This window comes from Pundamilia nyererei, unplaced genomic scaffold, assembly GCF_000239375.1.
Source record: "Pundamilia nyererei isolate P.nyererei 1_Seehausen unplaced genomic scaffold, PunNye1.0 scaffold00377, whole genome shotgun sequence".
Lineage (NCBI taxonomy): Eukaryota > Metazoa > Chordata > Actinopteri > Cichliformes > Cichlidae > Pundamilia > Pundamilia nyererei.
Window position 1 is genome coordinate 154129 of NW_005187778.1, and position 10200 is coordinate 164328.

At 41.7% G+C, this 10200-nt stretch overlaps 1 protein-coding gene across 1 annotated transcript in view; it reads right to left on the minus strand.

The window, feature by feature from the left end:
- Nucleotides 1-7383: 7383 nt before the first annotated feature.
- Nucleotides 7384-10200, minus strand: part of rce1a (Ras converting CAAX endopeptidase 1a) — a 12503-nt gene continuing 9686 nt past the window's right edge. The window contains exon 6 of the mRNA XM_005752752.2: nucleotides 7384-9078. Coding sequence (XP_005752809.1) covers nucleotides 8855-9078 — 224 coding nt within the window. The 3' untranslated portion in view covers nucleotides 7384-8854. The remainder of the gene's footprint in view (nucleotides 9079-10200) is intronic.

The following is a 10200-nucleotide window of genomic DNA, read 5'->3' on the forward strand; positions in this document are numbered from 1 at the left end:
AGCTTTATTGTGAAATCAGCTGTAATTATAATTAAAGTGCATTTGTACTGTTTGTTTAACACCATGTGATGTTGTTGCTATGGAAATAACTGTGTCCGTGATGCCACACAGTTCTTTAATTTAAGAAACACAACAGAAAACTGTCCTTTCCCTCCTGCTGGTAGGACAGCCCTTTTGCTGCTTGGAGAGGCTGTCCAGCATTAGCTGGAAGGGCCACAATTCCAGGTCCCGCCCCCAGCCCGCTTCCAGGTTTTCTGCTGTCAACAGAACCTGAAACCCAAACCAAGTCTGGTTTTAGACTGCTGCATCCAAATATAAACAACACAGATTTCAATCCAGTCAAATAGCTTCACGTCAGGTCTGACCACTGAACAAAGTCCTCTGGTTCAGCTCGCCTCAGTCCAAGCTGGAAGACAGAAGAGGGTTTGTAATACTCAGCTGATACCTACTGAAAAAAGAAAGGGCATTTTTTCCCTTCGCTGCATGAACCACCCTGCCTCTCCCAGTGTTTGGGAGGGTAGACCACTCACAGCTTGTCTTTCTCTGGCCGCCGTTGCCAGAGAGTGAAGAGTCTGTTTACCCTCTTATCAGCAAACCCCTGAAGCCTCCTGACTTCCACCAGGGCCTGGGCCAGCTTCAGGACATTTTGTCCTGACTAACCATCAGGACTTTGGACCTCATCCTGAGAGGACTCTTTGGCGCAGATGTGGATACTGGATTGTTCTTTCTTTGTGATATTTTATGTTTAACTCATTAGTTTGGTTTTTGCTTGTTTAGGGGCAGACAGTCTGCAAAGGGGATGGGATCTTCGGAGGATAACCGGAGGAGAGAAGCAGCAGAGAGTCGTGTAAGACTGCAACTGGCTAGTTACGGGTTTTATATCAGCTGCAGACACCAGATCCTGTAAGCTGGGTTTGAAGAGGGTACCACCATCGATTCTGTTCAATGATAAGCTGTGGTCTCCCTGAGCTGTCCCTGGGAAACAGCATCACCATCTGTATGGTGCTGGACAGATGGTACAATGTGCTCACCTTCTTTGGCAGGGAACAGAAGTGGTTGGAAACTAAGGGAGGCCTCGAAGGGAGATGATCCGTTGCTGAAGAGGTGAGGCTGTTGCGGGTATACTCTATCCAGCGGAGCTGCTCACTCCAGATGGTCTGAGTTGGTGGATGCAGCACAACGGAGAGCAGCCTCCAGCTCCTGATGAGCCCGCTCTGTCTGACAATTTGTTTGCAGTTGAAAACTCGAGGAAAGACTGACCATAGCGCCCAAGGTGGGACAGAAATTTGGTGCTGCGTGACCCGGATCTTTGGTGTGCTGAGGAAGACCGATTTGGCCTGTGGCGAGATGGTGAGGCGAGGCGAGGCGAGCAGAGGACCGGTCCAAATATGATCAAAATGACACAGCTCTGGATGGACCAGTTACCAGGGCATGGAAGGATGACAGACTTTATTAAATGAGGAGAAGGAATTTTCTGGGATTGAAGGTGCTCTGGGTAAGTGGTTGACTAAAGCATGCATAAAATAAAAGCTATCATTTTGTTATTGATTGGTAATAGATGGATAATTAGCCACATTTACAGCTGTATTGACTTGTTGTAGATGCAGTCTACTTCATGTTTAAGGACTTTAATTAACAGATTGAAAACAGCGACATTAAGGGAAGAATATGCAGCGCCACACTATCAGATGCCTATCAGCACCTTTTGTTCCTCCTTCAATTAACTCTCAATCAAAGAAAACGCGGAGCTCCGAAATAAAACTTAACCGTTAGTTCATCATTTTCACTCTGCACCACTTCTCCTCATCAGGCTGTGTGAAGCACAGTAAACAAAGAACCAGTAAAGAACCAAGGATAAAGGAGGACTAGTGCTGTGTCCCAATTCCTAGGCCCAATCCTTCAGAGGACCCGGTCTTCGCGGTCTACGTGGGCCGGGTCCTTCGAAGACCGATAAGGCCGCGAGGCTGTGAAATGGGACGGTCTAGCCTTCTGATTAGCGTCGCCGCTGTCTCGGTGGAGTTTAATAAACTCGGCCGTCTGCTCCTTGCTATCTAAAATATAACAGGACACTGGCGTAAACTCTCGACCGTCTCACACTTCTGATAATCAGTTTCCTGTTTAACGTTTATTCAGCTGTGTGAAAACTAGAACTTTAATCTCAGCCAAACCGATTTCCTCAGGATCAAATAAAACACTGAAAAAAGCCAAACAATAACATTTTTAATTTTCTGGTGGAAGTTTCTAAAAATGACAGTCTTCATTAATCCCATGCAAACGTACACTGTGCAGAACAACCTGACATACTACAGAACAATAACACGACTCATTTCACAGATTGGAGTGTAAAGAAATTCAATACATATATTCAAAGGACCAGACTGATTCTGTTCTACAGATTGATGAAACTCCTAAACTCTTCATCCACTTTGAATGTGGATACCCTCAAATTAAAGCATCTGTGCTCGACACATTATGTCCATGTCCATTAAATAACTCTACTTGGAATGTGACTCAGTAAACAAGTAAAAAAACAAAAGTCAGGTCCATATATATTTGGACACTGACACAACTGTGCACCCATCTTCTTACCTGAGCTTCATCATGAGGTTTTGGGTACTACCAGGAAAAATGAAACCATGGATAGAAGCAGCTGCTGCTGTCACTACATCTCAATATATCCTGTCAAGGAAACGGATTTTGCCTTGACGGGGTGGCTGTAGTAGCTCAGGAGGTAGAGCAGGTCATCTACTGATCGTTGGATGTCTAGACATGCTAAAGGAAGGTAGAATTACCGTATTTTCCAGATTATAAGGCGCATTAAGTGAAACAAAACTCATTCTTCTTACTTCCTCTACTTCCGTACCATTGATTCATTAATGCTGAGTTCTCTATTCCCATTTTGTGGACCTGAAAACAGGGTTTGATCTTTGGTTTCATTCTATAATACTGGACTTGTGTTTCTACGAAGGTTTGAACTTTGAGAGTTTAAACAAGAGAGAAAAGTGTGAAAATGTTCGTGCCTGTCTGAGAAAAGTCTATAAAGTGTGTAGTGAGAAGTTTTACAGCCTTAAAACATCTATAATAATTGTAAAGAATTAAGTTGGCTACTTCATGGATTTCACCCATCGGAGGTTATTTTTAGAACGAAACTCCCGCGATAAGCGAGGGACCGCTGTGTAGGATACGGTACTTTGTCGTTGGATCAAAGGGACTGTCTTGCTTTAAAAAAAAGACAAAGGACAAGATTACTTAACAGTCAATGTTTAAGAGACAAAAGCACAGACGCTGGCAGTTTTATAAAACGACATTCTTTATTTACAAATTTATATTTTGCAGTAAATGCAAATTTCCTGTAAAAGACTGTTGTACTAAAACATGGTTCTGTAGCCTCTAACTGTAAAACAAGTGGGACACAGTGAGCATAAAATACATGCACATATCTGTACACTGTCACCAAAATACATCTGATTACAAAATATAGTGCTCGATACAAATATCTGGAGTTTGGATTCAGCAGATGTCTCAGATTTCACATATGCACGTGTGAAACAATCTTCCTTTGCATTTCTGTATGAAAATAAGGAGCTGTTTAAGCAAAAATAGACTCTGCCTTCCGCCTATTCTTTCACATGTACAGGTTGTGCATCTTCAGTAGCAAATACTCACTATTGGCTGAGGAAGTATTTTTCTCCAACAACAGTAAAAAAACAAACAAACCAAAACAAGAAAGAAAAACAAACAAACAAAAGCCTCAAACCAGTGCTTCAGTCTGATCAATCCTACATCTTCAAGCTAATGTCAGTGGGAGGAAAGTGAAACACTTGCAGTCAAACCAAGACGAGGAGAAAATACTACGACTATTTGCTCTCAGAGAGAATAATTAGATGGAAACTGCTGCTTCCACCTGGTATGAAGGATATATCCAGTCTCTGTGAGGTAACGTCAGAGGCAAGACAGTGAATCAAACCAGGACAGGATCTGTACTCACACTACACATGCTCACAAAGAACTATAAGTGATGCTACCGGCCCCCAGCATGCGTATGTATTTGTTGATTTGATGTGTGAGTGGCCACATAACTGAGCAGTTGCAGAAACCATGTTTCAGCTTTTATTTCAGGACGTGTCGCCTCATTTCATGGGTTGCATTTTCATTTTGGGTAAAGTCAGGAAATCTGGGATTCATTCAGTCGGGATTAGGAGAGTACTGATTATCAGTTTGCATATATAAATATATTCTTACAGCAGTCGATCTATGCAGCACTTAAATCAAAATTTTAAAATAACTGCATGCTTTTCCTGATTTTAAACCCTAACTCTGAACATAACCTGGTCTTAATCAGTTTACGTGTTTGCACTAAGATGCTAGTGATTTAACCCAGTAAAATAGATCCCCCATGTCTAACTGTGACTCTGTATCTCAGGTCAGGTCATGCACCAACTGGAAGGTTGGTGGTTCGTTCCCGGGCCATCTCAGTCTGTATGCTTAGACATGACACTGAAAACCAATTTGTTCTCCAATAAATGATTGAACTGAATTTTAGAGCTGGTGTGAATGAGGCATGTTGTGCTCCAGTCGAGTGGAAAAGCACTATATAAGAACCAGTCTGTTAATGATGCTGGTATTACTGGAACATGTTTACATCCTCTGGGCTCAAGTAGTGCAAGCCAGTAAGACCAAATTTGTGCTGAGTTTTTCTTAAGATTCTGAAAGCTTCACAGTTTATCATTTATTATTAATAATCCTATTTCTGCATAGAGGTAGGCCCAGAATTAGACAAGAGTTTTTGTAATGTTGCCTCTGTTTACTTCAGTGAATCAAGTGGATTTTAATCAAACAGTCAAGTTATAGATTTTCAGCTATAATTCAAAGGTCTTACCCACAGTATCGCATCGTGTTTAGAAATGACAGACATGTTCACATGTAGCAGCTCATTCTTCTGTCAACGACAGAAACATGAAACACTTGATTTTATAGATGTTTTTCTAATGAACGCATTAAAGCCATACATCCAAAATAATAAATAATCAAGTATCTAACTCGCAGGCTGTTACTTTCATCCTCTGGCTTCGATCAAGTTAAACTAGCTGTAGAAGCAGTGGCTCATCTGGTGTGTTTGTGGCAGAAGGGAAACTGCATGCCTCTATCATACAGGATCTTCAAAAGAAAATGCTAGCAAGCAAACTTGACGACTTAAACTTTAAAGCACCTTGAGGCAACTGTTGTTGTGATTTGGAGCCATATAAATAAAACTGAACTGAATTGAATCTACTTTTAGAAATATATTAAACACAGGATGGGATGTTCTGCATTAACACCCTTCCTTTCAATACTCAACATCTGGCTTGTTAGCCTTAATGTTCACTCTGCAGAGCTGTGGAGTGCAGCTTTAACTGTTCAGATATCTGTCTGTAACTGTTGTTGGCAACACGTTTACATAAAGAATGTCATTTTATAGAGACACACAGATGAGGACAAAAATATTTTCAGTTTGTCTTTTTTGACAGAGCATTGGATTTTCAAAATAGCATTTTTAAATTCTTTAGAAAGCACATATTACTTCTATTTGCACATAAAAGCAGAATCAAAGTTCAATGTAGTTATCCCCCTAACAAACTGACTTTATTGGGCCCCTGCACAAAGCCCCGCTCTGCAAAGATGTGCTTTAACTTCTTATAAAACTGAGAGTCATCTTCTGACTTATACACAGACTTTAGCGAGGGCTCAAGTCGTCAAACGTCACACCAAAATGAAAAGAAAGACTTGAGGAGAAGAATGGTTGATGCTCACAAAGCAGGAGATGGCTATACAAAGTAATGACTGGGTTTCAAAACTGGCATAAGAAGTATGATCGAGAAACTCAAGGAGAACCACACAGCGCACAAATAAAACACGGTAGACGAGGAGGTTCAAAGACCATTTCAAAGACTCTGGAAAGGAAACTAGCAAAACATGTTCTCAAGACCGCGGAACAACTGCCAAGACTCTAGACTTAGCCAAGCTTGGAATCAGTAAAGGACTGCAGACCAAGAAAAAGCCAGACTGAAGTAATCGAAGGAGAACCCTGAGAAAAATGGTGCATGCTGCAAATATGCTCTTTGACCAGATTAGATGAAACTGGAGCGCTCTGGTCACAAAGACCACACACCCCAAGGAACACCATCCCTGCAGTCGAACATCATGCTGCGGGGCTGCTTCAGTGTGTCTGGAACTGGGAATCATGAAGAAGGATATGTGAAGATGATAAAGCACAACTCAAGCAGTCAGCAGCAAAACTGGACCTGGGTCATCGTTTCGTCTTCCAACACGACAGCCCAAACCATACAGTGCTCGTTGTGAAGACCAAAACAAATACTAACGAGCTGGGGACAATCGTTCCTGCCCTTATCTGTAAATACAACTGAACTGACTGCCATGCATTGTTTGTGGATTCAGTCTTGTAAATTGATATTACTAAAAGGATCGTGAGTAAATCACCCAGCACAGTGTGTGACTTGATTACCAGACTGGATCTAATTTGAATTAAGTCTTCCTTCACGAGGCTACTGGACTCTGCACACTATTTTGTATTACTGGAAAATAAAATAATGATATAATCTTCTAGAGCTTTCAGTAAAATGTAAGAAAAACCCCATTAATAAAATGTTCAGGCGCTGTGTTTTGGAACAGGGCGGATCATAACATCAATGTGAAACTGACGCCCAGGCCAGCACTGTTTCTATTCAGCAGTTATACAAATAATTTGGGGTAAGCAGTCAAATATTTCACCACACAGCCACATGGAAACTGGCAGACGGTGTGTCTAGTGGTGCCTCCTAAATATTGTAACTGGTTGTGTAGTACTGGGAGCAATAACTACACAACCAGGGTTGTGTAGTTATTGCCCTCGACTGACAGCTTCAGGGAGGTAAGGCCAAGACAAAACACGCCACATGAAAAATGTTTGGAATTAGATACGAACAAAAATGGCATATTTCACTGACTGAAGATCAATCTACAAGCTTTTCCATACGTAGGACTTATTGCTGAAGGTCAGAGCAATCTACTTTGTCCTCACAGTAAGAGTGCAGCTTTGTGTCTTCAAGTTTTCTGGGTTTTTGTTTAGTTGTTTGTTTTCTCCAGTCTCACATTAGCTTTAACCTGTGACTGGCTGACTAGTGGACATGAAGCAAGCAGAGACACTGGGCGACTGTACCAGTCTGTCACTAAGAACAAGCGTCAGGGCACACTGTTATGTCACAGACGTCTGGTGCAAACAGCTAAAGCTTGAGTTTGATTGCTGTAACTATTCTCTCGTGATTATTCTTAATCATGCACAGGTCAGGTAATAGTTAAACCACTTTGCACTTTAATGAAATGTACCTCTGTACATTGCACATTGTGCCGTTCAGGGTTCAATTCAGGAGTTTCCCAGTTGGGGCTTATCATCTTATTAGTCACTGACTGGTCACAGATGCTACCCTCTTTAAAAATACCAGCTGCTGCCAGAGCTACTTATAGCTGCACATTTGCTATCAAACCTCCGACCCTGAGGTCAAGCTCACTGAGAATCAAACTCTTTCAGGATTTTCAGTAAACTGTATCGATTTGAAAATCCTAGACGACTTAGTTATGATATCGTTTTTGTGTTCACAAGAGTGTTAGAGAACCTGACCTCTGACCTTGAGGTCACTGAGATTTACTCAAAGCTTCCTGTTTACTTGAGTTTTATTCAGTTTTTGCTGAATGTATTTGTTTGGCTTCAATATGATGTAAAAATAAGTGGTTTACATAATCTGGTTTATTTAAGAGGGCGCCATCAACAGCGACAATCCTGAGTGCTTCTATTTCTGCCTGCTGATGGCGAACGACGGTTAAAACAGCGACAAACCTTTTGTCCTTTGGGCATGTACTGGTGACTAATTTCAGCAACACTGACTAGCTCTTGTTTGTAGTAAAGCGTGTTCACGTTGCTTGCTTCTCTCTTAAATTATGCCCAAAGTGTTGGAGTTTTATTTAGTTGAAGCTAAATTAAATGAGTCCTATTCAGTCTGCACACATACGATGTAGGAAAGTCTAAGAAATCTCATTTTAAACAGAGACTAGATTACAAACTGGAACCTGCTGTGGAAAACTGGCATGAAAGTGAAAATAATTAGCAACTGACGTGAGCAACTTAGCAATCGCTCTGCATATACGCAATATACAACGGACTATTAGTTGAAAATATAAATTAGTCATGTTTCTCACAAACAACGAGCCAGGTGAAAGGAGCAGGAAGTACGTTTCCAACCTGTCCTGTGATGTCAGTGATGTGATTGCAGCCATCGTAATAATGAAAACATGAGGTGCAGCAAAGCAGACTCACGGGAAACGAGTCAGACCGAATGGAGTCCATCACAGAGTACACTGTGGTACCTTATCACAGAGTACACTGTGGTACCTTATCACAGAGTACACTGTGGTACCTTATCACAGAGATGTACCAGCATTCTAAGGAGAACTTGCTCATCTGTGTTATGTCAGTTCTGCTGCACTATCCTGTATCTGTGTGGCAGTGTAGGACACATTAGCTGTCTTTGGAAATCGGCTGTCCCAGTTTATTCTCAGCTTAGTCTCAGCAACGCGACTCTAACTTCTGCACACCATGAGAACCAGTTACAGGACTGGTGCCACATAAATACAGACAGACAAAGTGTCTACAGACCGAGGAACGGGTCTACAGAGTTCCTCCCCTCTCTGTGGCAACGAGTCGTCACTGTTGGCCCAACAGACCTTAACTCTTAACGCTAATGAGGAAAAAAAAAAGTCAAAAAAGCAAAAACACCCTCAATTACTTCTTGACAACAGTAGAAATGTGAGGGTGGGACAAGGATCAGGAGAGGCAGGAGGAACTGGGAAAGGAGGTGAGGGTGCAGACTGGGAGGCTGTAATAGGAGGGGTCGGTGAAGGGGAACAGAAGGAGAAAGAAGAGGAGGACCCCCAGCAAATAGGAGGAGAGGACAGTGAGTCGGTAAGGGTGCTCCAGAGCTGTGCTGATGGCAGGGAAACCCATGTAGTTACAGAAGGAGTGGCAAAGTACCGGACCAATCAGGTGGCCTGTAACAGACAGAAAAAACAGCCATTTACTCCCACTGGTTGACAGCGTTACAGCTTCCTTCAGCTTCCCATTCAGCTGTGACAGAAAAACAAATGCTTTGATTTAAAAATAATCCTTTAAATCCTGTAACTGAAAATATTAAAACTGTGTTTTAAAGACAGAAGAGAACATTTTGGACAAGAGGAAAGAATTTTAGATAATCAGCTAACGTGCAGCTTGGACACCAAACTGCTGAGTGATGAAGAGTATAGTTTATATACAGAAGAGAGCGCTCTCATCCAACTGCCGGCCTGTAACCTACCTCAGTACCACAGTACGATGAACAGGAACACTCAATACATGAGCTACTGGTAGACGGAGCAGTTGCTCCACACTGCAAGGCCACACTGGCCACCCTGTGCACTGTGACACTTTACACACTCATCCAAGGCCAATGACACCAACGTCCAGCACATAACTGCTACAGCAAATTTAAAAATGACTTCATCACACTTATTAACTTAATGTCTCTAAATCCTGCACATTTAATATTGCTGGAGACAAGGATAAACTATGACGCAGGCTTGTGGAACAAGCTGCAGGCTGCAGTGTCCCGAACAGTTAACTACATATACCATAGGCCTTTATATACGACTGTTTAATATGGAAAACATTTTATTTTTAGGTTTTACTCAATTACAGTGGTATGCAAAAGTTAATTATAAGTTAATAAGTTAATAATTTTCATGTTTCTCCTTCATAAATCGTTGGTTGTTTGGATCAGCAGTTTCATTTAAACACAATATTTGAGAAGTGAAATGAAGTTTACAGGATTTACAGAAAGTTTGCAATAGTTTAGGCAGGTGCATAAATGTGGGCACCCGCGTTGTTTTATTGGTTTGGATGCCTTCAGCACTAATTATTGAAACATAAAATTTGTTTGGTAAGCTCATTGACCCTTGACCTACATACACAGATGAATCCAGTCATGTGGAAGCGTATTTAGGGTGGCCAGTTGCAAGTTTTTCTCCTCTTTGCATCTTCTCTCGAGAGCAGCAACATGGGAGCCTCAGCTCTCAAATGACCTGAAAACAAACCATGTTCAACATCATGGTTTAGGGGAAGGATACAAAAAGCTATCA